The 26,805-nt window shown below is 43.2% G+C and overlaps 1 protein-coding gene across 1 annotated transcript in view; it reads left to right on the forward strand.

Annotated features, from left to right (window-relative positions):
- Nucleotides 1-26,805, forward strand: part of LOC139422143 (corticotropin releasing hormone receptor 1) — a 157,267-nt gene that overhangs the window by 16,865 nt on the left and 113,597 nt on the right. The window contains exon 2 of the mRNA XM_071173295.1: nucleotides 20,353-20,440. Coding sequence (XP_071029396.1) covers nucleotides 20,353-20,440 — 88 coding nt within the window. The remainder of the gene's footprint in view (nucleotides 1-20,352; nucleotides 20,441-26,805) is intronic.

Genomic DNA, 26,805 nt, shown 5'->3' on the forward strand with positions numbered 1-26,805 from the left:
GATACGGATAGAGAGACCCACAACACACACAATAAGTATCCTGCCTCATTAATTAATAGATACATGCCATGCAGCCTCCTACAAATATACACCTACAGTACTGACGACACAGCACTCAAACATATAACTTCCATTAATGATACCGAAGTGAGTGCACGCACACACCTGTCTCTTGACAGTATTAGCGTTCTTGCGTACTTGCCTTTCATGACATGCACCAACACACAAGTTCTATACTACAAACCCCACAAGCTCTGACTGACACACAAACAAACATACACCCATGGTTTGACAGCTGGGATAGGGAGTGGAAGTGTGGCCAATAATCAATATAATGCAATCCATATTATGCCACCCATGCAAGTGACACATTCTCTCTCTCTCTCTCTCTCTCTCTCTCTCTCTCTCTCTCTCTCTCTCTCTCTCTCTCCTCCTCCCCCCCCCCCCCCCCCCCCCCTGTGAAAATAAGGCAGGGTAAACAGTGGAGCGTCATAATGCCCTGCATGTGTAAACACCATTAGAGCCTTAAACGGAACAGAGGTGCTGCTGAGGCTGCAGCACCACAGTATGCTAGGTGGATCTAGCCCCAGGGATCAAAGTAGATCAGGCTCTCCTTACTTACGCCCACGGAGCACGGTCCCCACCATCCTCTGTGCCAGTTAGTTAGTTAGTTTGTTAGCTTGCCATGGCACCTGTAGTGCTGGTTATCTATCTACCATGTAATTTCAAAACAGGTTGCTGGATGAACACAAATTACAGTATACAGCCTGGCTGCGAGGGTGAAGGTGGCTGGTTTTTCTTTAAGTGTTTACCTCCATATATCAATGTTAGTTTTTGCAAGACGGCCATCCTAGATTGATTCTAGCTTCCCTAGCTGTGCCTGTGAAATCAATCATCAGTGCAGGATGCAAAGCAGGCAAAGACTTTGCATTCTCCTGAAGCTCAAAGGCTTCTGTGTGCTATTCTTTTTCATTGCTGTGTGCTTCCTGCTCCGCGGGGGCTTCTGTTTGAAATGTGGGAGGTTTGAACAAACTTGGAGATATCTGGTAGTTGAACAAACAAGGCATTCATCACTGTCTACTCGCGTTGTTTTTCTTTCGCTCCCTCTCCCCCATTAGTTGTAATGTATTGTTTGTTAAGTCTGGTAGAGGCAGACCAAGTTCTGCATCCCATCGCTCACGTCGCAGCGCCGGCGAGGCTGCAAAGCCTAATGAAATAATGGTGCCGCACACTGTCTTTTTATGGGCTCGTTCACAATTTGTCGTCTTTGCAGTAGACGTTGTTGTCTTTTATATGTGCTGCAACTTTTTCTTTGTCATCGTGCCATGCCCATTTGTATTTCATAACTTTAAAGAGAAAGCCAAATTGCTCGGCAATGGGACAGTAACACTTTTCCGAATCTGAATCTCAAATGAGCCATTTGAAAAGACACCTCTGAGGCTGCAAAACGCAAACACAGAGAGCATGATGGAAAATGTATTCACGGGCGGTTGACTCTGCTGTCTTGTTCCGCATCCATAAATGCAGTGTAAGTCTTCTCCTGACTGTTGCATGTTTGCGCGTCGAGTTTGCCTGCTTTGTCACACACCGTGGAGGAATTAACAGCTTACGTCTGTGGCTAGCACAAGCCTAACGCTAGCCTGCAGGAAGATTTGTGTAGTGACCATGGAGATTCGATTATGTGCTAGGAGAGAGACAGAGAGGGATGGAGAGACAGAAAGAGACGTAGAGAGAGAGAGAGAGAGAGAGAGAGAGAGAGAGAGAGAGAGAGAGAGAGAGGCTGTTTAAAATGACTGGAATGTCCTGCATCGTCAGGAGACTGAGACCAGGGCAGAAAGTTTTAATCCTTGTGGTAATTTGAAAGCACCTTTGTCTCTCCTCTTTCCCCTTTGGAGGTGTTTATAGTGGCTGTTAAAATTTGATCTTCCCTCAGGCTGAGAGCAGGAAAACTCATTTAAGTGTGTGGCCAGACCACAGTGACTGCGGAAAATGTCCAATTTACTGTATTTTACCTCACCGCCACATCCTCTGCCAGGTGATCTTCACATCCAACACTCCATCAAGCCACTCAACCATCAAAAGGCCCTCAGTCTCAGTTATAATACACCAACCTTTAGCCATTTGATTTTTCTCCCCAAGTGGGATTATCAACTTGTTTTTGTTTTTTAGAACAGATTTTGAGAAGATTTTGGAACCACAGCCTCTTCCGGTTTGATTCATTTCAGAAGTTCTGCCTAGAAAGCTGCTGGTGTGCTGAATGTCAAGCAGGGCCCCTTTTCCTGCTGGTCCCAGACTATCGACTCATTCACAGTGAGCAGCCTGCTCACTTTAGATAAGTCAAGCTTAGATACTGTAGCTAACACAAACAGCCGCTCCTTATGGGCCACCAAGGTAGCCAGAGGCACCTTACTCTCGACAGCTGGAGGAGGTAGTGGCTATCAAGGTCTGCGTCCCAATGGCACCCTATTCTCTATATATAGCACTGTGGGCTCTGATCAAACGTAGTGCACTATACAGGAAATAGGGAGCCTATATAGGAAATAGGGAGCCATTTGAGAAACAGCCAAGTAGACCCCTCTCATCCTGTCCAATCATTACCACGTTGATATGAATGGAGAACGAGTAAATGCTGAGCCAAGAGAGGAAACTAAGCTAAATGGAGGGAAAGGGTCATTTCGTGGTTGATGGGGCCGATGGGGCCCATAGCCAGGTGGTGTGTGTGTGTGTGTGTGTGTTTGTGTGTGGGAGTCTCTAGCACCTGTCATCAGCCACTCTAAGATCCACACAGTGACAGCAACATACACTTGCATGGGCCAACGTTGGCCACACTTCCACTCCCTATCCCAGCTGTCAAGCTTCAAGATGGCCCGGTCCCTGGCTCTGGAGATAAAGAGAAGGATGGAGGGTTGGCTGGGGGAGGAGGGATAGAGGGATGGAGGGATAAGGGGGGCCAGCAGCCCTGCAGCCTCTGCCAGAGGGAAGACATATGGCGACGGAGACCTCCGTGGCCGTTTAACCAATTTTCTGCTTCTGAGTCCATTACCTTCCACTCTACAGCTCTACAGCTGTTTTGCACTGGCTTCCACTGTTTCTTTCTCTCTCTCCCCATCCGAACATCATCATTCAACATTGCAGAGTGGTATGGCTGGAGACGACTGTTAGGATCTGTGCTCTTCTACATCAGAGGCTAAAGTGGAGAATCCTTTGAGAGTGGAAAGTGATTGGGTTCTAATGGGAAGATTAGGTATTTGGATTTCAAGTATACATATCAAAAATGAGGTATTACAAATTTGGATGATGTGTACAAAGCAACATATGCGACCATCACTGCCGTTCGCTCTTCTACATCTTGGGCTGGAGTAGAGCTGAGATATTTATTCAACAAAGAGCTTGTGGAATCCTTTGAGTGGGAAATCATTCTAATTAGAAAATTATGTATTTGGATTTGAAGTGTACAGTACATAGCAACATATGGGACTCTCTTTATTGCTGGTTTCCTAATGTCCATTCTAGGAAATGTATAAATTCAATTTAGATAAATAAGGGCAAGGGGGCATTGTTGCTACCAAAACCAATTGGACGAAGATTTGTTGATACCACATTTGATCAGTGGATGCTCCTCAGAGGAGCAATGGGAAACATAAAAATTCCAGGCATATGCGTTGTTAGTGGCTATGACGTAGGGTTCAGCAAGGAGTTGATGGACAGTCAGAAGAGAGAAATAAATGGTAGGAGGGACATCCCAGCTTCAAGTGATGTCAGATTTCACACCCTGCTTCACACTGGCAGAAGAGTCAGGGCTACCGCTCAATGAAAGCTATTTTGATCTACGGTGACCACAGATAAATTTATAAGCGAAAATGTTGGTCGGAAACGGTACCAGAACCATTTAAGAGGCTTATTAATTTATTGCCACGGGGCCTACCGGAGCAACTGCTAAATTGCTTGCTGACTCTATACTGTACTGCATCATTGTATAAACGTGTTAGTTCTAGTAGCTATGATGACAACAATGTACACTGCTCAAAAAAATAAAGGGAACACTTAAACAATACAATGTAACTCCAAGTCAATCACACTTCTGTGAAATCAAACTGTCCACTTAGGAAGCAACACTGATTGACAATAAATTTCACATGCTGTTGTGCAATAGACAACAGGTGGAAATTATAGGCAATTAGCAAGACAACCCAACAACCCAGCAGCAGGACCGCTACCTCCGCCTTTGTGCAAGGAGGAGCAGGAGGAGCACTGCCAGAGCCATGCAAAATGACCTCCAGCAGGCCACAAATGTGCATGTGTCTGCTCAAACGGTCAGAAACTCCATGAGGGTAGTATGAGGGCCCGACGTCCACAGGTGGGGGTTGTGCTTACAGCCCAACACCGTGCAGGACGTTTGGCATTTGCCAGAGAACACCAAGATTGGCAAATTCGCCACTGGCGCCCTGTGCTCTTCACAGATGAAAGCAGGTTCACACTGAGCACACGTGACAAACGTGACAGTCTGGAGACGCCGTGGAGAACATTCTGTTGCCTGCAACATCCTCCATCATGACCGGTTTGGCGGTGGGTCAGTCATAGTGTGGGGTGGCATTTCTTTGGGGGGGCCGCACAGCCCTCCATGTGCTCGCCAGAGGTAGCCTGACTGCCATTAGGTACCGAGATGAGATCCTCAGATCCCTTGTGAGACCATATGCTGGTGCGGTTGGCCCTGGGTTCCTCCTAATGCAAGACAATGCTAGACCTCATGTGGCTGGAGTGTGTCAGCAGTTCCTGCAAGAGGAAGGCATTGATGCTATGGACTGGCCCGCCCGTTCCCCAGATCTGAATCCAATTGAGCACATCTGGGACATCATGTCTCGCTCCATCCACCAACGCCATGTTGCACCACAGACTGTCCAGGAGTTTGCGGATGGTTTAGTCCAGGTCTGGGAGGAGATCCCTCAGGAGACCATCCGCCACCTCATCAGGAGCATGCCCAGGCGTTGTAGGGATGTCATACAGGCACGTGGAAGCCACACACACACCACTTTCATTTTGAGTGTGACTCCAAATCCAGACCTCCATGGGTTGATACATTTGATTTCCATTGATCATTTTTGTGTGATTTTGTTGTCAGCACATTCAACTATGTAAAGAAAAAAGTGTTTAATAAGAATATTTCATTCATTCAGATCTAGGATATGTTATTTTAGTGTTCCCTTTATTTTTTTGAGCAGTGTACTTTCATTCATAGGCTAGGTTGTAGCAGCGTCATGGTGGGTATAGGGAAAATGTGAGTATCATGTAGTAGCCTAAACCTATTAGTGTTACATTGAGCTGGGTGAATGGAATATGAATGCCAGTCATCCAATATGCTGTAATAGAAATAAGGCCATGATCATAAACATAATAATTATCCATCCTCATCTTAAATGGCACCGACCGCCACTGCATCTGATTGGTGGACAGAGAAAATAGGAATCAATGTAAGATTGACAGATCAATACCAAAGCTGATAGGGACGTTTAACTCCATGAAGGTTACGTCTAAAATAATAATATGCCCTTAACCGGCATCAGAGCAGAAAAACTGTAGACCGAAAGGAAGCCCTGTTTATCAAATAGCCTGTGGGCATTTCATGTCCGAAGAGGCTATGCTCATCTTTGCTTTTTATGCTGCTGCCAATATATTCCTCTTACTTTAAGGTGCATCATCAGCAACTTTCCACTAGAGTGGATTAAGTAACTGCCCTATGCGTGAAACACTGACCCATATAAGCACTGAGGTTCTTATGAGAAAGGCCTTGCACTGGTTTAGAGTATGATACAGTTGATCAAAAGTTAAATTCCCCTTTCATCCTAAAACCCACTGAGTGTAATCAAAGTCTAAAGAAATGTGTGTTTGTCACGCATCACAGACATCACAGACTCCATTTATCCCCCTTTGCCTAAACTCTAAGAAAATAAGATAATTTTTTGTCCCTATAGGAGAACACTTTTTGGTTCCAGGTAGAACCCTTTGGTGGTGAAACATATTGTACTTAGAACATTTTAGTGGTAAAGGGGTTCCACGTAGAACCTTGCATTAGTGAAAGGTTCCACTTGTTTCCCAATGCTGTCCCAGTTGTTTTGAAGCACGAAGCAAGATAGAAAATCATGTAGGATGGCCCATTAATCAGATCTCTCAGGCACCGCCTATAATTCAACATGGTGTCACTTGGCCCTGATGCATTGACGTGTCTAAGGGTCTGTTTGTCAGGCTTATCTGCCATGCTAGCCTAATTGTAGCTAGCATGCGTACTGGCGGCCTGACACTTAAATCTCAATATAATGGAGTCTGCCATTGGAGCTGCTATCCAGCTCCCCCTTAATAGCATACACATCAGTAGCAATTCAACTGTGACATGGCAGTACAATTTGTCACATATGATCAGACATGATAGGGGTTTGTATGATGTCAGACTCTCTGCTGTCACCGGCTCTCTGACAAACATCAAAGCAGTGAGTAGACTATTACTACAGAGTAGTTAAGTAAGCTGGATGTCTGACCCGCAAGACTAGTAGCCTTTGCCATCACCAAGGACCTATCAACAACTAGCACTTGGCCCCTCTATTTTCATGTCTTTTTGAATTTTGATTTGTTTTGGTTAATGATGCAAAGAAGGCAAACATCTTTGATTTGGTTTGCTTCTGAGCACTGAACTATTTCACTATTTGGTAGTATGGTTCAAACTGGGTCTGGGAGCTCAGTTCTGTGTATAACAATTGCGAATGACTTCTAATAGGGAAGGGAAGGGAAGTTCTGTTTGTATTTCAAAGCTACTTTCTTGTTAGCTATCAGATGGAAATGGAGTACATTCTCAATGCATGAGGCTTGAGTTGTTGTTGGTTATACATTTTAATTACCCAAACAAATGCAGTCTAATTATTCATAGGTTACATTTATATTGGAAAGAGGCAAAAGCTCCATCTGTAGTAGAAAAACTGATTAACACGTTTCCTTTGATGTGCCTGACCTCAAACCAGCAGTTTTATAATTACTGTTAGGGCATGAAGTATACTGTGTATTTGGATGAGATCAAGGACAAAGACCTACCAAATTATTACAGTACAATGCCAATACTGCTTTTGACAGATACGCTTTGAGCAATGGACACTAGGGAGGCATATATAATAACACGGGGCATCAGATTTGGTTTTGACCATGACTAAACGATGCAGTATTTGCTCATTTAAAAAAATGTCACCTTTTAATCAGGCTTAATGTGGTGGAAGCAATTTAAAGTATTCATAGCTGTGGGTCATATAGCACATTAATTAATGTCAATATAATTAAATTGAGTCTCCGGAAATATTGACTTAATGCCACAACTACTGTGTAGTGCCACACTAATAAGGTTTCTGTGATACTGGTGAAGAAATGGTCGCTCTTGTACTCCTTGAAGTGGATTATCAGAAATGGGCATGTCACAAGTGAATACAACCACATACACCAACGCAGTATACTGATACTAGAAAACATTGAGAATGCCTTCCTAATATTGAATTGCCTTTTGCCCTGGGAACAGCCTCAATTCATCGGGGCATGGACTCTACAAAGTGTCATAAAGCCTTCCACAGGGATGCTGGCCCATGTTGACACCAATGCTTCCCACAGTTGTGTCAAGTTGGCTAGATGTCCTTTGGGTGGTGGACCATTCTTGATACACACGGGAAACTGTTGAGCGTAAAAATAACTGCAGAATTGCAGTTCTTAACACAAACCGGTGCCCAAGGCAACCAACTACCATACCCCGGTCAAAGGCACTTAAATCTTTTGTCTTGCCCATTCACCCTCTGAATGGCACACATACACAATCCATGTCTCAATTGTATCAAGGCTTAAAAATCATTCTTTAAACTGTCTCCTCCCCTTCATCTACACTGATTGCAGGGGATTTAACAAGTGACATCAATAAGGGATCATAGATTTCACCTAGGATTCACCTGGTCAGTCTATATCATGGAAAGAGCATGTGTTCTTGATGTTTTGTATACTCAGTGTATATCTCCCATCAAGAAATTATTCAAATAGATTACATGAGGACAGCTATATTATAGAAGAAGTTAATTGATGTTGCATTACATTGTCTCGTGTTAATGGAGAGTGAGCTAATGGAGACATGCTTTTCGACTCGTGCCATGCACACTTTGTGTGGGTTGTATCTCTCACGCATCACTACTGCCACACACACAAAAAGAGAGAGAAAGAGGGAGCACTACTACAGCAGCCAGCATTGCTCTTAAACCCATTCATTATGGCAGGGGGGAATTAAGAGCAATTCGATCACCCGGTCCATTTGAAGTATAAATAAGTCATGTGCTAGCCGCTTAGCGTGAGGGAGTTCAATCATATTATATACTGTGTCTTCAATGTGAGAGGCGGGACATCACTTGTGAGCGTTGATAAAAAAAAATTAAAAAATACATTTTTCACCAGAAGAGATTGGTTAAGTGTGTGTGTGTGTGTGTGCTTGAGCATGTGTTTGTGTGTTTATGCGTGTTGATGTGTTTGTTTGGCTCTCATTAGCTGCAGAACAAGCATTTCATATAGCAAGCACCCATCACTCTTTATAAAGCAATACACACATTGCCCTTGGTAACATAATCTTCCCATGTGTAAAGTTGATTTCAATGTTAAAAATAATTGTTTTTCACTTGTTACTAACTTCACCTAGCATTTCAAATTCCACCCATAATTCAGTTGTCAAGCTAAATCCTGGCACTAGGAAGGACAGAAAAGAGCAATGGAAAGATTGTGGGTTGTGTGCAGTTCAGGACATACTCCATTGTTTTTCCAGACTGGGTCATCCAATCAGAGAGAGACTGTGGCAGCTTGAAGTTATAGATAATGCTCTTTCAAATTTCTGCCTGACCAATTGGGTGAAAATAACAGAAGGTCTGGTATTTGAATGATGCTTGTGGTATTTGTAGTTTGTGTCATTATATCACACGGCATGATGGAGGACTAGTTGTTTGTGATGTATTAAGACACTTTACTACACATAATATCAATTTAGTGGTTTAAAGTGCTAATACAATGTTAACACATGAATATCTCTCCAACATCCACTCCGCTTTCTCTTGGCCTCTGTAGCATTTTGGCCCTCACAGGCACACACACAGCCGACTCTTGCCTCTGGGGGGAGGGGTTTGTTGAAACCAACCAACCTCTTACATTCCACAAGAAAAATCGTTTTTTCTCAGAATAATTTCAGCCTTCCTCGAACCTGAGGGTTAAGGGGATCATGACAGGGGGTGATGCTGTCTCGTGTTTGGGGGCTCAGGGGTTAGTAGAAGAACAACAATCCCTGGATATCAGTCGTTCCAAAGCAGGGATCATCTCCACTCTATTTGTTCTCAGAACCAACCTGCCAAACGCATCATAACTCTGAAGGTTGTTCTTGTTGACTGTAGTCAGCTGCGGTGAACCCATTCCTACTGCATGCTCCAGCCCCTGGCTCCATGTCTGTGTCTGTGTGCATGTCAAGCCTCTTGTTACGCAGCCTCTCCAAGATGGAGTTGGGCCAATGGTGGTGGATGGGGATGAGAATTGAGAGTGTAAGGACAGCATTGCCATTTGTAAGAGCCCAGCGTATATATTACATGTTGTTGGTGCCTGGTACCTATTGTTAGACGTGGATTATCAATTTTACAGACGGCTGCTGCTGCTAACGCTGGTGTACTCAGACAACCCTCTGTGTGTGGCTTAGTCAGTGACCACAGACACACGCAGAAACAGACACACACATACATGGGCACGCACACACACACACACACACAGTAACTCTCTCCAATACACACACACACACACACACACACACACACACACACACACACACACACACACACACACACACACACACACACACACACACACACACACACACACACGCACACACACACACACACACACACACACGCATTATCTAATTGAAGAGGATTTTATGAGGTGCCATTCAACTCGCATGGAAAGGCTTCTGGCAAGGCATGTAGAACCCTGTCTGAAACTTTGGATAGTATAAACAGATGCATCATGGTGGTGTAATGCCAATGCCATTTTATGTAGCGCAATGTCAATACCACGTGTTAATGCCTTGTTAGTATATAAGGAGGACCTATGTGAATCATACACCAAGGTAGTTGGGATAAACTCATATTATTTGTCTCGACTTAGTCCAAGAATCTCTCCCCTGAAACCAGTGTCCAAACATGGTTCAAAATGCACTTGCCTTCCAGCGTTGCCACATTGTTTTCCGGATTTACCATCAAAAGTTTCCAGGAAGTAGGAGAGCCAGGAATCATGCTGAGAAGCCTGGGAGAGAGTCGTGGGTTTCTGTGGTGCAGCACAGTGGAGAGAGGGAGGGAGTTCAGGCACTTGACTTCTCTACCCCAGCGGTCGTTCAGGCATCTTAGGGTTTTGATACTCTGCGAAGACTGAATCACTTTATTTTTTTCAAAACCTGTATCTCTATTCACTCACTATAGTGTGTGTGTCAAGTATTATATTTGTAGAAACCTGTTATTGTGTGGGACCTTGAAAAGTTTTGATAAAGCCACAAAGTGATGTCAGACACTTTAAGGGGATCGGTGGTGGATAAAGGAGTGAAAATTGCCTCTCCGGGTGTTCTTTCATGTCCTGATGGGCTGATTAATAGGCTGTGACCTGGGCACGAACCTAGCTTCACTCACCACACAGGTGCATTGCTGAATGGTTATGAGTGCCATGCCCTGAGCTCTAAAGGAAGCCGGAGCTCAAATCCTCCGTTATATACAAATGAATATACAATACTGGCTGTGAAGGATTCTACCCCTTTCTGTCCAAGAATGGAAAACAAGAATGGAAAGAATGAAAAACAACACTGTGGCAGTCACTCTGCCTTGATTGAAGGCCTGCTGCCAGCCAGTGTATCAGTTGTAAAGCCAGTTGGGCCAGTGTTATCTGGTGAACTCCATTAGACAGATAGTCAGGTAGTCCTCCTGGCACCAATACAATCCACTTTCATTCACAGTCAAAAGGAACTCGATGGAAGATCAAGAGCAATTTCCCTGTTGACCCCTTTCATTTTAGCAATTGCATTTTGACACATACATTTTCATTTTTGAAGATTATTGATAATGAATGTTTTCTGAGGGATGAATGTATGTGTTATTCCGGGTTTATAAAGGCTTTATTAAGACAAAAGTTGTTTAAAGTGGAACCAGGAAGAATAGTTTATCACATGCACTGACTATGGACAGTCAGAATTAGATTTAGTTTCAACCCTTTTGGCAACTGCAGATTGGGAGCAGGGCTATGGTGGCCTGTTTGAATTACCATGTATTGTTCATTGTTTACAATTTTAGGCTAAACTGTCGGGGGATTTGCTCATAAAATGAACACTTCTCTGCTGCCAATACAATTGCGCCTAAAAATGTATTCTATTGTTCTAGTTCTATTTTTTATTACTTTGTCTAAGTTGATTTGACCTTCTCTGTTAGATGTTCTGGCAACTAAACCACAGTATTCAGTATTCGCGCAAAGTATTTTCAAACTTGAACAGACCCTCACTTGTTTCACCCCGTCTGCAATAAGAAATCTGCAGAAAAGTCAAAGAGGGCAGGACAGGACAGGACAGGACAGGGCAGGGCAGGACAGGACAGGGCAGGACGGGACAGGGCAGGATAGGGCAGGACAGGACAAGACGGGACAGGACGGGACAGGGCGGGACAGGACGGGACAGGGCAGGACAGGACGGGACGGGACAGGACAGGACAGGGCGGGACAGAACGGGACGGGACAGGACGGGACAGGGTAGGGCAGGACGGGACGGAACAGGACAGGACAGGACGGGACAGGACGGGACAGGACGGGACAGGACGGGACGGGACGGGACAGGACGGGCAGGGCATGACAGGACAGGACAGGGCAGGGCAAGACAGGGCAGGACGGGACAGGACAGGACAGGACGGGACAGGACAGGACGGGACAGGGCAGAACAGGACGGGACAGGGCAGAACAGGACGGGACAGGGCAGGGCAGGACAAGGCAGGGCAGGACGGGACAGGACGGGACAGGACAGGACGGGACAGGGCACACCCTGTGATTGTGGCTAATAGAACACTCCAATAAAACTTTCCTAAATGAGGATGTGCAACAGTACTGTAACTTTGTCAGGGTCAGTTCAAACCCAAGTTTGCCTTACGGTTGATCAAGGAGCAAAATTGGTACACTCAGTAAAACAGTCCTTCACGAGGGAGGCAAATACAAGCAATGGTATCTCACGCAGACTTTCCAAAGCCTGTGAGAAAGCTATCCCTGCTAGCACATTTGGTTCCTTGAAAGTTGTGGGAACGGAGCCATACAGTATGTTTCCTGACCGGTTAAAACTTAACGTTTTTAAAATGTTCTGAGAACAGAAGTGAACAAAATTACATTTAGCCTGTTCTGGGAACGTTTCTTTTTAGGTTGCAGGGAGGTTCTAAGAATGTTTTACTCTGGTTCCTTGGAAGTTTTTATGGGAGGTTTTAGGAAATTATAGGTTATTTGGACATTTGGGATTTTTTTATTGTGACTAGGCATCAGTGAGATTCAAAACTATAATATTCTATTCTCTATACCTGTACATGGAATTAGTCCACTGAAGCCACCAGGATGGAGCTAGCACGCCATGTTTTTTTACGCATACAAAGCTCTTCATTTTAGTCTATTGAAACAGACCCCATTTAAAAGGAAGCAAGCACTCATTAAGACCAATACATCTGAACACACTTATCAAGATAAAGGATAGAGAGAGTTTTGTTGATGCTAAGAACGGAATGTACTTTTTTTTTTGAAAGAACATTCTTTGAGCGTTCTCTTGACGTTTTTATGTTGTTGTTTTCTTAACGTTCTCGGAGCAATTTGAAAACTTTACTTTCCATGAGGAAACCTGAAGGAAACATTATGCTGAAGTACTGACATTCCTATAGTAGAACATTGGTTCTTAACATTCTCTGAACTATTTGAGAATGTTCACGGTTTTACATTCCTTAAACATGACCAAATGTAACCATGTTTGAACTTTTAGGAAACGTTCTGTTAAAGAAATGAAATACCAAGATTTTTTTTTTTTGTCAAGTTACTTAAATGCTGAGAATGTTGAGAAAGCCAAGCGTCTATCCTGCACCATTACCAGAAAGTTGTGGAAAGGTTATATGCAAAATAACCACAAGACAACCGCACTCTCACCAAACTTTAAGAGAAACATAATGTTCTCAGCTCGGTAGCTACATTAAAAAAAAAACGTCTCAGCATGTAGTGTGTGACAGTTCCTTTTGTGATATCTTTACCCATGGTTGGCATATAGGCTCCATTTTCCCATAGTGTGCAGTCAGTTTCGCTGGAGTGAACCAGAGCGAATCACAAGAAGTCAGAGGTGACCACATATGTCTCTTCTGGACAAACCACCTTTAGGTTATGAGTTAAACTCCCCCATGCCTACTTTTGAATAACTGACTGACTGAGGGCAGAAAGCTGGCTTCCTGTGTTTTCCTTTCTCTCCTCTCCACTCTGCACAGAAGCACTCACTCTGGGCTATGTGTAACTCAGATGTTTGTTGGGGGAGTGTGTGAGTGTGTGTGTGTGTTGAGTGGGGGGAGGGGGGGGGGGGTTGTGCATTCGTGCCAGAGTTTGGAACCAAAATTATTTCTGTTCTGTTCCACTGTTCCGACCATCAAAATAAAGTTCTTAACCGGTTCTAGCAACAACAACAAAAGCACAGGTTTATATAATTCATTTCTGTTCCTTTTTTAACTTGAGAAATCCACCGTTTTTTACATTTAGCCCATTAAATGACTTTGCCAATCAGTGCGGACAGAGCAGGCAAGCTAGTTGTTTACATGCATGATGGACAGATGAGTGTAGCCTATGGCGCAAGATGTGTCTGAAATTTTGTGGGTGGGAAGAGAGCGAGAGAAGGTTGAGAAGGAGGCTTGAAGCACTGGACATCTTGTTATGACATGGATTCTCTGAATTAGAACCACAGAATTATACCTAGGAGGAGCGGCTTCCATAGAGGAACTTTGAATGTCCTTTGAGCTAGCTAACAAGCTTGTGTGTGCAGAGTGGCACCAGAATTAAAAACAAGTCTTATCTTTTTGTAGTTAATGAATCCAACATGAAACGTGATAACTAGTTTAAAATATATTTCCTGAATCATGCTTGTAACGTTAGTACAGTAGCCTGTACTCCGGAGGGGGAGGTGCAGGTAGCCTGAACACACACAAACACTGGCAAAGATTTTCAGCTTGGAGGAAGACACTGGAATACATTTCTGGGTGACAGAGTGAGGGCTTTGCATAGGCGCTTTGTTGCGTTTTTATGTGGTACTAGAAAAATGCCTGAAAAAATGCCTGGAATGTTCCTATGCTTTTAAAATAACAATTCTATTCCAGAACAGTATGGATCACATTTGTTTCCCTTTCTGTTCCTTGGATCACTTTCTGTTCCGACTTCCAGTTCTGTTCCCTGCGCCTATTCTAACCCCTTGTTCGTGCTCGCATGATATGTGCCTTGAGATCTACTTGCTAGAGGTGCAGTTTGTGAGTGACATAAGTTTCTTTGCACCTTGTGGATTGGGATTCATTAGCTCAGACATTATTTCTAATTATGGTTTGAGAGTGATTCACAGATCTGTTTCTGATTTAGCAAAAATCCCCCATGGGACAGGTTCTTTTCTCAGGCTTTTGATATTAAGAGTGGAGACTTCCCATTTAACTCCACCCAAATTGAGATGTGCAGATTTTATTATTACTTTTTAATCAGAAGCCAGCTGATAAGTATTTCACATTTAAACTGCCAACTTCACTTTAAAAGTATACATTTTTAAACACACACACGCACACACTCAAACAAACTCACTCCTACCCACTTTGCTTAGGAGAAGGATTAAGTTGTATAGAATACCACATGGGCATAATGAGTCAATGACCCCTGGATATGTCTCCATGCCAACCTGCCCATGGCCCCTGGATATATTTCCATGCCAACCTCCCCATGACCCCTAGGTATACAGTATCTCCTTGCCAACCCAGATTTACCTCTCTCTCTCTAGGGACTAGGAATATATAGGTACTACAATGACTTGGGATTTAGGGACAACAAAGAATACAAAGTCCCCACCATTCTGTCACCCTTAATTTTCTTTGTTTTTACCAACCATGTACTTATTCAAATGGATTATAAAGTTGGCATTACTTAGCACAGAAGTGTTATGCTTGGTAAGATATTCCTCATGTGTGAAAGATACCTGCTGTGCATCAGCTTCACACCACATGGCAGTGTCTGAATTAGTTGAGTGAATGAAATGAATTAATGTTGTACTGTATTGGCCAGCTGCAGTGATGATGTGTGGTCATTATGCGGCATTAGAGTGCATTACTGTAGAACCACGGCTAAGATGTTGCCAAACATGGTAATTATGTGAACGTCAGTCAAGAAGTACTAATGAACGCGTGATTGCATTATCAAGGCTGACACCGTTTTTGTAAAGATTGATTAATCAAATATTCTGCCAGCTTATTGCTACGGAAGAATGCATTCAGTGGAACTACATTTCCACGTCTTGCTCATCCTGTTTTTAAGCTGAAGGTTATGCCAGAACATGCTACTGACACAGAGCACCATTTTGTTGTGGTAATGAATCACCGTTAAGAGACAGAGCATATAAGTAGAGCTCCCTGAGAGGATAAGTAATGTTTCAAGTGCAGCTCCTTGTGACACACTCTGAATTCTGAACTCTCCTTTCATCAACAAGGACACAAGCAAAGCAAACAAGCAAGCAGATGAGGTTACATAAAACCCCTTTAATGTTCTCAAGCAGTCAAGGCTATTTTGAGTGTACTGGCTCTACGGCAGACCAGGCCCCTGTGTGTGTTTTTTATTGTATATTCTTGCTTCCTCTCTTCATGGATTATTGCATTCCAATTTCATTATATTACGAAATGTAGGTCACAAATAAATTTAGTGTCATTTGTAGGAAACCTCAGAGGAGGGATGGGGGTAGGAGGAGGGGAGCAGGGTCTTAGATTTGCAGGCCACCCACCGCCTCTTCTCCTCTTCCCTGTCTGGGTGTGTGGGCATTGAAATACCTTTTTCCTCGACGAAGGGCCTCAGCGCCTATGGCGCTAGAGGCTCTTCACGTGAGACCGACCACGGAAAGAATGGGCGGTTTGAGTTTATGAAATACGGCCTGCATGGGTTTCATTTAGCCATCCTTGCAACAGGTGGATAACATGTATTTTCCCCAACACTTTTATTCCGCCAACAATTTGGCTCGCAGGTGATTTTATTTGCCCCCACCCCCAACTTAAAAATAAATAACTACAATTTAATTGTTGGACAGCAAATCAGCTCTAAGTGATTTTAATTTTGGAAATCTGTTCCGAAGTATTCCCACTCATAGTAGAGATACCGGTAACTTCCAAAATAAAGGAATCACCAACATAAAGTGTCTTAACAGAACTTTGGACCACCACAAACCAGAACAGCTTCAATGCACCTTGGCAAGTGTCTGGAACTCTAGTAAAGGGACACGTCGCCATTCTTCCATGGGACATTTCATCATTTTTTTGTCAACTATTATATACGTTTGGGCATCTTGCGTACAATTTGCAGTCTACAAATTATGTGTGATCATCTTCCGGCATCCTGAACGTTCGCTCAATAACAAATTGGCCTGCGGCTGAATCTAGTTGATGATTCCTGGCCTATAGGGATATTTATGTATCTGCTGCATATGTTTCTCTAGGTCTGTACATTTTGATTGAATCTTTATTTAACTATGCAACTAAACAAATTCCAATTTACAATGACAGCCTACTCCGGCCAAATCCTAACGACGCTGAGCCAATTGTGCGCCGCCTACAATCTAAGCTAGATGCCCTCAATCTCACACAAATCATCAAGGAAGCCACCAGGTACAACCCTAAATCTGTAAACAAGGGCACCCTCATAGACGTCATCCTGACCAACTGGCCCTCCAAATACACCTCCGCTGTCTTCAACCAGGATCTCAGCGATCACTGCCTCATTGCCTGTATCCGCTAAGGAGCCGCAGTCAAACGACCACCCCTCATCACTGTCAAACGCTCCCTAAAACACTTCTGTGAGCAGGCCTTTCTAATCGACCTGGCCCGGGTATCCTGGAAGGACATTGACCTCATCCCGTCAGTTGAGGATGCCTGGTCATTCTTTAAAAGCAACTTCCTCACCATTTTAGATAAGCATGCTCCGTTCAAAAAATGCAGAACTAAGAACAGATATAGCCCTTGGTTCACTCCAGACCTGACTGCCCTCGACCAGCACAAAAATATCCTGTGGCAGACTGCAATAGCATCGAATAGTCCCCGCGATATGCAACTGTTCAGGGAAGTCAGGAACCAATACACGCAGAGCTAAGGCCAGCTTCTTCAGGCAGAAGTTTGCATCCTGTAGCTCCAACTCCAAAAGGTTCTGGGACATTGTGAAGTCCATGGAGAACAAGAGCACCTCCTCCCAGCTGCCCACTGCACTGAGGCTAGGTAACACGGTCACCACCGATAAATCCATGATTATCGAAAACTTCAACAAGCATTTCTCAACAGCTGGCCATGCCTTCCGCCTGGCTACTCCAACCTCGGCCAACAGCTCTGCCCCCCCGCAGCTACTTGCCCAAGCCTCTCCAGGTTCTCCTTTACCCAAATCCAGATAGCAGATGTTCTGAAAGAGCTGCAAAACCTGGACCCGTACAAATCAGCTGGGCTTGACAATCTGGACCCTCTATTTCTGAAACTATCCGCCGCCATTGTCGTAACCCCTATTACCAGCCTGTTCAACCTCTCTTTCATATCGTCTGAGATCCCCAAGGATTGGAAAGCTGCCGCAGTCATCCCCCTCTTCAAAGGGGGAGACACCCTGGACCCAAACTGTTACAGACCTATATCCATCCTGCTCTGCCTATCTAAGGTCTTCGAAAGCCAAGTCAACAAACAGGTCACTGACCATCTCGAATCCCACCGTACCTTCTCCGCTGTGCAATCTGGTTTCCGAGCCGGTCACGGGTGCACCTCAGCCACGCTCAAGGTACTAAACGATATCATAACCGCCATCGATAAAAGACAGTACTGTGCAGCCGTCTTCATCGACCTTGACAAGGCTTTCGACTCTGTCAATCACCATATTCTTATCGGCAGATTCAGTAGCCTCGGTTTTTCGGATGACTGCCTTAACTGGTTCACCAATTACTTTGCAGACAGAGTTCAGTGTGTCAAATCGGAGGGCATGCTCTCCGGTCCTCTGGCAGTCTCTATGGGGGTGCCACAGGGTTCAATCCTCGGGCCGACTCTTTTCTCTGTATATATCAATGATGTTGCTCTTGCTGCGGGCGATTCCCTGATCCACCTCTACGCAGACGACACCATTCTATATACTTTCGGCCCGTCCTTGGACACTGTGCTATCTAACCTCCAAACGAGCTTCAATGCCATACAACACTACTTCCGTGGCCTCAAACTGCTCTTAAACGCTAGTAAAACCAAATGCATGCTTTTCAACCGTTCGCTGCCTGCACCCGCACGCCTGACCAGCATCACCACCCTGGATGTTTCCGACCTTGAATATGTGGACATCTATAAGTACCTAGGTGTCTGGCTAGACTGTAAACTCTCTTTCCAGACTCATATCAAACATCTCCAATCGAAAATCAAATCAAGGGTCGGCTTTCTATTCTGCAACAAAGTCTCCTTCACTCACGCCGCCAAACTTACCCTAGTAAAACTGACTATCCTACCAATCCTTGACTTCGGCGATGTCATCTACAAAATTGCTTCCAACACTCTACTCAGCAAACTGGATGCAGTTTATCACAGTGCCATCCGCTTTGTAACTAAAGCACCTTATACCACCCACCACTGCGACTTGTATGCTCTAGTCGGCTGGCCCTCGCTACATATTCGTCGCCAGACCCACTGGCTCCAGGTCATCTACAAGTCCATGCTAGGTAAAGCTCCGCCTTATCTCAGTTCACTGGTCACGATGGCAACACCCATCCGTAGCACGCGCTCCAGCAGGTGTATCTCATCCCTAAAGCCAACACCTCATTTGGCCGCCTTTCATTCCAGTTCTCTGCTGCCTGTGACTGGAACGAATTGCAAAAATCGCTGAAGTTGGAGACTTTCATCTCCCTCACCAACTTCAAACTTAAAAAAAAATCTGCTATCTGAGCAGCTAACCGATCGCTGCAGCTGTACATAGTCTATCGGTAAATAGCCCACCCATTGTTATCTACCTCATCCCCATACTGTTTTTATTTATTTACTTTTCTGCTCTTTTGCACACCAATATCTCTACCTGTACATGACTATCTGATCATTTATCACTCCAGTGTTAATCTGCAAAATTGTAAATATTCGCCTACCTCCTCATGCCTTTTGCACACAATGTATATAGACTCCCCTTTTTTTCTACTGTGTTATTGACTTGTTAATTGTTTACTCCATGTGTAACTTTGTGTTGTCTGTTCACACTGCTATGCTTTATCTTGGCCAGGTCGCAGTTGCAAATGAGAACTTGTTCTCAACTAGCCTACCTGGTTAAATAAAGGTGAAATAAAAAAATTAAATACAAATATGGGATTCCCAATCACAGACGGTTGTGATAGAACCTGGAATCGAACCAGGGTCTGTAGTGACGCCTCTAGCACTGAGATGCAGTGCCGTAGACCACTGCACCACGCATGAGGGCCAGGGTACTCAGAAGGGAAAGGGTGCATGTGAATATATTCTTTACAGCCTACATGACAAGCTAGTGCAATATGCATGCATAATTGACATGAATGTTTGTACTTCAGGTTCAATGGAAAGTCCTGAAGGTTTTAACTCTGCAGGTTGTTCGTTATACTGTACATCACGGAACCCTATAGTGAAGTAATGTATATAAATGACATGAACAATTCATGCCACAAATGTAAAATATGTGCATAAAACCAACATGTAAAATGAATGCAGTATTTTACAATGCTGAGACTAGGAGTATGTCTGATAGTCAATGAATTTGACACATTAGCATATTTTTTTTATTCAGTGAACAGCATAGAAATGCACTATTGGGAACTAGGGGATATTTTCTGCCTTTTTGTGTGGGAGGTAGGCTGACTAATGCTAGACACTAGACATAGTGTCTGCCTATGTTTCCCTCGTCTCAATTCGACAGTGAAGTTCACATCAGTACTAAACTTATGTCATCTGTCTTTTAGATAAATGTGTTTTACCCCAGTTCCAGAAACAGACTGACTAGACTTGTTTTCTCTTTATTTATTTCTCTTTTCCTTTTCAGGTGTTGACCATCTGGGCAGTGGTGATCTCCGGGACAACGGCTGACCTGACCTGTGATACACTGCTCCTGCTGTCCACCAATCTCACTGGTGAGGCCCTCCTCCAGTCGTCTAAGGACAGTTTTCTATGTGGGCGGGGAATATGGTGTAGGAACATTTTTAATGGTCTATCATGTTAAATCGGAAGTTGAATCATTCTGAGTTTCCCCTTCACTGAATAGGCACTGGTGGAATACTGTACATAGGCAACAACAGTCATATTGGTCAGTCCACAGCATCAGTGGCCAACAGCAATGCAACTGAGCAAGAATGTGTTCCCAGTAGAAGTCCATGTGCACTTTGTAGTCCCAATCACCTATAATAACACAAAGCTTTCAAAACGTAATTTTTTTTTTTAATGGAGGGTTGAAAGCAATAATTTTGCATGTGTTTTTCTGCTGCTCAATAAGAAAAATAAGATTTGGGTCTTGGAGTTATGGTTCGGTGTGGGTGTGTTAAGTTCACTATATCGTACCCTGGCAGTTATTGTTGTTTGTCCCTATTGAGTCATGGTAGCAACCATTTTCCTTCAAAATAGTCTGAATTAATTAAGATAAATCAAGAAGTCTGTCATTAACATCAATGTTTTTGCCGAGGAGGTCTTGGTCGTTCAATTTGACATCTAGCTAAGGTGTCTGGTGCAGTATTTCTCAAGTACATTTTTTTTGCATGGAAACTAGAGGTGCACTGCAGTATCGAGTCAGCTGCTACTACCCTCACTACTGATGTTCTGCAGCTCATTAAGACTACCTATTACCCGAGTACAGTATGTGTCTGTCTGGCAGTCTTTCATAGGGAATCATGTTACAAAGTAGATTGCGGTGGGACACAAGATGCTCGCAAATGTGTTTTGAATTTTTTAATATTGAATATTGTCATTTGTAGGAAACCTCAGAGGAGGGATGGGGGTAGGAGAAGGGGAGCAGGGTCTCCATTTGTAATTTTGCCCAAAACAGTGGCACACTCGAGTGATTACTTTCAAACACATCAGCAAGTTGCAACTCAATAAGCTTAGGGGCCAAGTGTTCTTTCAACATAACATTGGCGACATGTTGTCTTATGAGAAACAGACGCCTCACAAGTCCTCAACTGGACTCTTCATTAAATAGTACCCACAAAACACCAGTCTCAACGTCAACAGCGAAGAGGCGACTCCGGGATGCTGGCCTTCTTGGCAGAGTTCCTCTGTTCAGTGTCTGTTCTTTTGCCCATTTGAATCTTTTATTTTATTGGACAGTCTGAGATACGGCTTTTTCTTTGCAACTCTGCCTAGAAGGCCAGCATCCCGGAGTCGCTTCTTCACTGTTGATGTTGAGACGGGTGTTTTGCTTGACTACATGACAATGGTGTGGGCAGGAGATTTCCGTAGGCTGTGGGATCTTATTGCATGAGCAGTTTATCAAAACTGTCTAATCGTCTGCGATGGTGATGGGACTTAGAGTTGCACCTTAGTTACCCTCAGTACCGATCTAGGAGTAGTCTGTGATGATTGCAGTCTCTTTTCCATAAGGATTAGCCTTCCCACCCCCACACCTCGCACCCATCACCCTCCACTTTCACTTCAAAGGCCAATCAAAACATGATGTGTAGCAGTTGCTCTGTGCTGTATGTGTGAACACAATGTGTTTGAGGACATGATTTGGTGGAGCTCAGATCCGATAAGATCTATAAAGATGGATTGTCTCTGAGTTATCAGAGACTGCATGTGGAATAGATATCATGTTATAGAGCACACTTCATAGACCCGTCTTTATAGCTTCTTATGAGGGTTTGACTGACAAGATGCAAGGCTCATTTGGTCTGTAATGCAACGATAGTTTGACCTGTAGCACAAACCTTCAGACAGGTGTACAGTCGTGGCCAAAGTTTTGAGAATGACACAAATGTTAATTTTCACAAAGTCTGCTGCTTCAGTGTCTTTAGATATTTTTGTCAATGTTACTATGGAATATTGAAGTATAATTACAAGCATTTCATAAGTGTCAAAGGCTTTTATTGACAATTACATGAAGTTGATGCAAAGAGTCAATATTTCCAGTGTTGACCCTTCTTTTTCAAGACCTCTGCAATCCGCCCTGGCATGCTGTCAATTAACTTCTGGGCCACATTCTGACTGATGGTTGTCCATTCTTGCATAATCAATGCTTGGACTTTGTCAGAATTTGTGGGTTATTGGTTGTCCACCCGCCTCTTGAGGATTGACCACAAGTTCTCAATGGGACTAAGGTCTGGGGAGTTTCCTGGCCATGGACCCAAAATATCAATGTTTTGTTCCCCGAGCCACTTAGTTATAACCTTTGCCTTATGGCAAGGTGCTCCAACACGCTGGAAAAGGCATTGTTTGTCACCAAACTGTTCCTGGATGGTTGGGAGAAGTTGCTCTCGGAGGATGTGTTGGTACCATTCTTTATTCATGACTGTATTCTTAGGCATAAATGTGAGCACACTCCCTTGGCTGAGAAGCAACCCCACACATGAATGGTCTCAGGATGCTTTACTGTTGGCATGAGACAGGACTGATGGTAGCGCTCACCTTGTCTTCTCCAGACAAGCTTTTTTCCAGATGCCCCAAACAATCGGAAAGGGGATTCATCAGAGAAAATGACTTTACCCCAGTCGTCAGCAGTCCAATTCCTGTTCCTTTTGCAGAATATCAGTCTGTCCCTGATGTTTTTTTCTGGAGAGAAGTGGCTTCTTTGCTGCCCTTCTTGACACCAGGCCATCCTCCAAAAGTCTTTGCCTCACTGTGCATGCAGATGCACTCACACCTGCCTGCTGCCATCCCTGAGCAAGCTCTGTACTGGTGGTGCCCCGATCCTGCAGCTGAATCAACTTTAGGAGACGGTCCTTGCGCTTGCTGGACTTTCTTGGGCGCCCTGAAGCCTTCTTCACAACAACTGAACCACTCTCCTTGAAGTTCTTGATGATCCGATAAATGGTTGATTTAGGGGCAATCTTACTGGCAGCAATATCCTTGCCTGTGAATCCCTTTTTGAGCTAAGCAATGATGGCGGCACGTGTTTCCTTGCAGGTAACCATGGATGACAGAGGAAAAACAATGATTCCAAGCACCACCCTCCTTTTGAAGCTTCCAGTCTGTTATTCAAACTCAATCAGCATGACAGAGTGATCTCCAGCCTTGTCCTCGTCAACACTTACACATGTGTTAAAGAGAGAATCCCTAACATGATGTCAGCTGGTCATTTTGTGGAAGGGCTGAAATGCAGTGGAAATGTTTTTTGGGGATTCAGTTCATTTGCATGGCAAAGAGGGACTTTGCAATTAATTGCAATTTATCTGATCACTCTTCATAACATTCTGGAGTATATGCAAATTGCCATCATACAAACTGAGGTAACAGACTGTGAAAATGAATATTTGTGTCATTCTCAAAACTTTTGGCCACGACTATACAGTTGGCTACACAGAGGTCAAGCACATTATCTAGACATGTCAAAGATGAAATTATCCATAACTCCCACTCACCATGATAGTGTTTAAAATGGGATTCAATGGGATTTTTTGGGGTAATTTATTTGTTTCCCTTTTACCCAGTCTGTTCAAAGATGGTTACTGAGAAAGGATGACAAATATATTTTCTCAACCCTTCATCATACATTTTCACATGAAATTGTCAGCCACCACAGAGGATAGGTTATTTTGTGTCTCTTTCATAGGAAAAGGTCAGACATATGGTTGGATATAGAGTTTACACAGAACAAAATGTCACAGTTTATTTCTTCAACTGTCATTCTCGTGTCATGAGGTCACCACCTTCTCCTAGAGCATTCTTGGGAAATAAACAACGCAAAAGTTCTGAGATGACACACAACGAACGGGAACATAGTCTTCCCTGCCCATCACACAATTTTTCAGAGCTATTTCTTCCTTGTCTTTTCAACTTCCACATGAAAGGTGAAAACACAACATAGGGATGGGCATGAATGACAAACTACAATGACAATATACTACTTCAAAAATACCCCAAAGACCAATGTATCAAAATCAAATAAAACATATTTCTGCAAAGTATTGTATTTAGTTAAAAAAAAGCAACAACATTCTCAGTAATGTTACAGAAACGTCTTACTTACTATGACTGGATATGTTGTTGTTCATCTACCTAAGTTGAATGCACTGTTACTCTGGAGAAGAGTGTCTGCTAAATGACCAAAATGTAAAGGTATATATGAAAATGAACAACTGCAAAGCACACTGGGAACTGTCATTGGCCTAGTTTAGTGGGGTTCTTGAACTATTGGGTTCTTGCTCACCTCCCTGACCAAGGCCTCTCCTCCTAATGCTTATTTTGGCCAGATGGCCAGCTCTAGGAAGAGTCTTAGGTGTTCCAAACTTCTTCCATTTGAGAATGATGGAGGCCACTGTCTTTTGGGGATCTACAATGCTGCAGAAATGTTTTGTCACCTTCCCCAGATCTGTGCCTCGACGCAATCCTGTCTCTGAGCTCTATGTGCAATTCCTTTGACTTCATGGCTTGGTTTTTGCTCAGACATGCACTGTCTACTGTGGGACCTTACATAGACAGATGTGTGCCTTTCCAAATCACATTCAAACAATTGTATTTACCACAGGTGGACTCCAATCAAGTTGTAGAAAATCCTCAAGGATGATCAATGGACACAGGATGCACCTGAGCTCAATTTCAAGTCTCATAGCAAAGGGTCTGAATACTTATACATTTGCAAACATTTCTAAAAATCTGTTTTCGCTTTGTCATTATGGGGTATTGTGTGTAGATTGATGATAGAAAAAGTAATTGAATCCATTTCAGAATAAGGCTGTAATGTAACAAAATGTTGAAAAAGGAAAGGGGTCTGAATACTTTCCGAATGCACTGTTCATTTAGTAGAAACTCTCATCACACAGTAGCGCCATCAGACTTTTGATACCAACGTAGGGTGAAAGAGGACAACAAAAATGTGAACAGCTGTATAATAAATGGTATAGAGAAATATTTAGAAAATACAAATTACAACTTTCGAAATATCTTGTTTGAAAATACATTGAGTGTAGTTCAGCCCAGTGTAATACAAAATGCAAAATACTCAGAAGAAATGAAAATACATATTTCACATACAGTACATGTAACAGAAATACTGCCCATCTCTGACGAGACTAGAGCTTTGCAAATAAACTATGCAAATAGAGTGGGGTTCCAAAATTATTGACACCCTTGAAAAGATGAGCAAAAATGACTGTATAAAATAAATAATTCAAATACTAAGTTACATTGTATGTTCCAAAAATATATATTTTATACTAATACAATTGCTCAGAGAAAGAGATTTGGTTTAACAAGTAATGTATCTTTAAAAAAAAAACTGTTTTCAAAACCTTTCAATACCTCAACTTGCGAAGATAACTGCACCGAGCTGTTGTATGAGTTGGAGAACACATTGGGAGGGAGCTTAGACCATTCCCCCATACACAATCCTTCTCCATGCAAAAATCCTTCTAGATCCTTGGTGTCCCTCGTCTGCAGTTTTGGACTTCCTTCTGAAATTCAAACCACCAGTTTTTATTGGGTTTGACGTTCTGAGACTGAGATGGCCATTGCAAAATGTTGTTGCCAATTAACCACTTCTTTGTCGATTTTGATTTGTGCTTTTGGGGATATACAAAACATGTATTACTTGTTAAACAAAATCGTGTACAATTGTATTAGTATAAAATAATATAATTAAAAAAAAATGTTTGCATACAATACAGGTCAGTATTTGTCTAGTTAAATAAAGGTTAAAAAAAACGCTGATGAAGCTGCAGTATTGATGTGTCTCCCTTGAATAAGCCTGCTAATTGGATGGAAGCCATTTTCAACTAATGCAATTGTCACGCCCTGACCTTAGATATCTCTGTTTTTCCATATATTTTGGTTAGGTCAGGGTGTGACTAGGGTGGCTACTCTAGTTTTTGTATGTCTAGGGTTTTTGTATGTCTAGGGGTTCATCATGGTCTCATCATTAGGGCGAACGTGACAGCAATAAGCAATTTCCTTCTTCCTTTAAGGATCAAATTAGCTTGTGTGCAATTAACTATTTGTGTCAGTTGGACCAGCGAGCGATGGTTCAGTAACACTGCATGCAATCATGGGTACGCACACATTTCTTTAATTAGCCACAAGTGCTTTTGAAGGGATATCGAAGGATAAGATGCACATTAGCCACTACTTGGTTGCAATTAAGCAGTTTAGTAAGAGAAAGAATAATGTATATCCTTTTTTATCCATAGCCTTTATGAGCCCCCTTTTGACCTACAAAGGGAAGATACTGTGGCAAATTATTATGAGCAGAGAAAAGAGTGGAACGTGATGATAGTGGCTTATGATTAAGGTCGTTGCAGTGCTGAGAAAGAACACTGAGGATGTCTAATAGACAAGCTATTAACGCAGAGAGAAA

Source organism: Oncorhynchus clarkii, chromosome 12, assembly GCF_045791955.1.
Source record: "Oncorhynchus clarkii lewisi isolate Uvic-CL-2024 chromosome 12, UVic_Ocla_1.0, whole genome shotgun sequence".
In the NCBI taxonomy this organism is placed as follows: domain Eukaryota; kingdom Metazoa; phylum Chordata; class Actinopteri; order Salmoniformes; family Salmonidae; genus Oncorhynchus; species Oncorhynchus clarkii.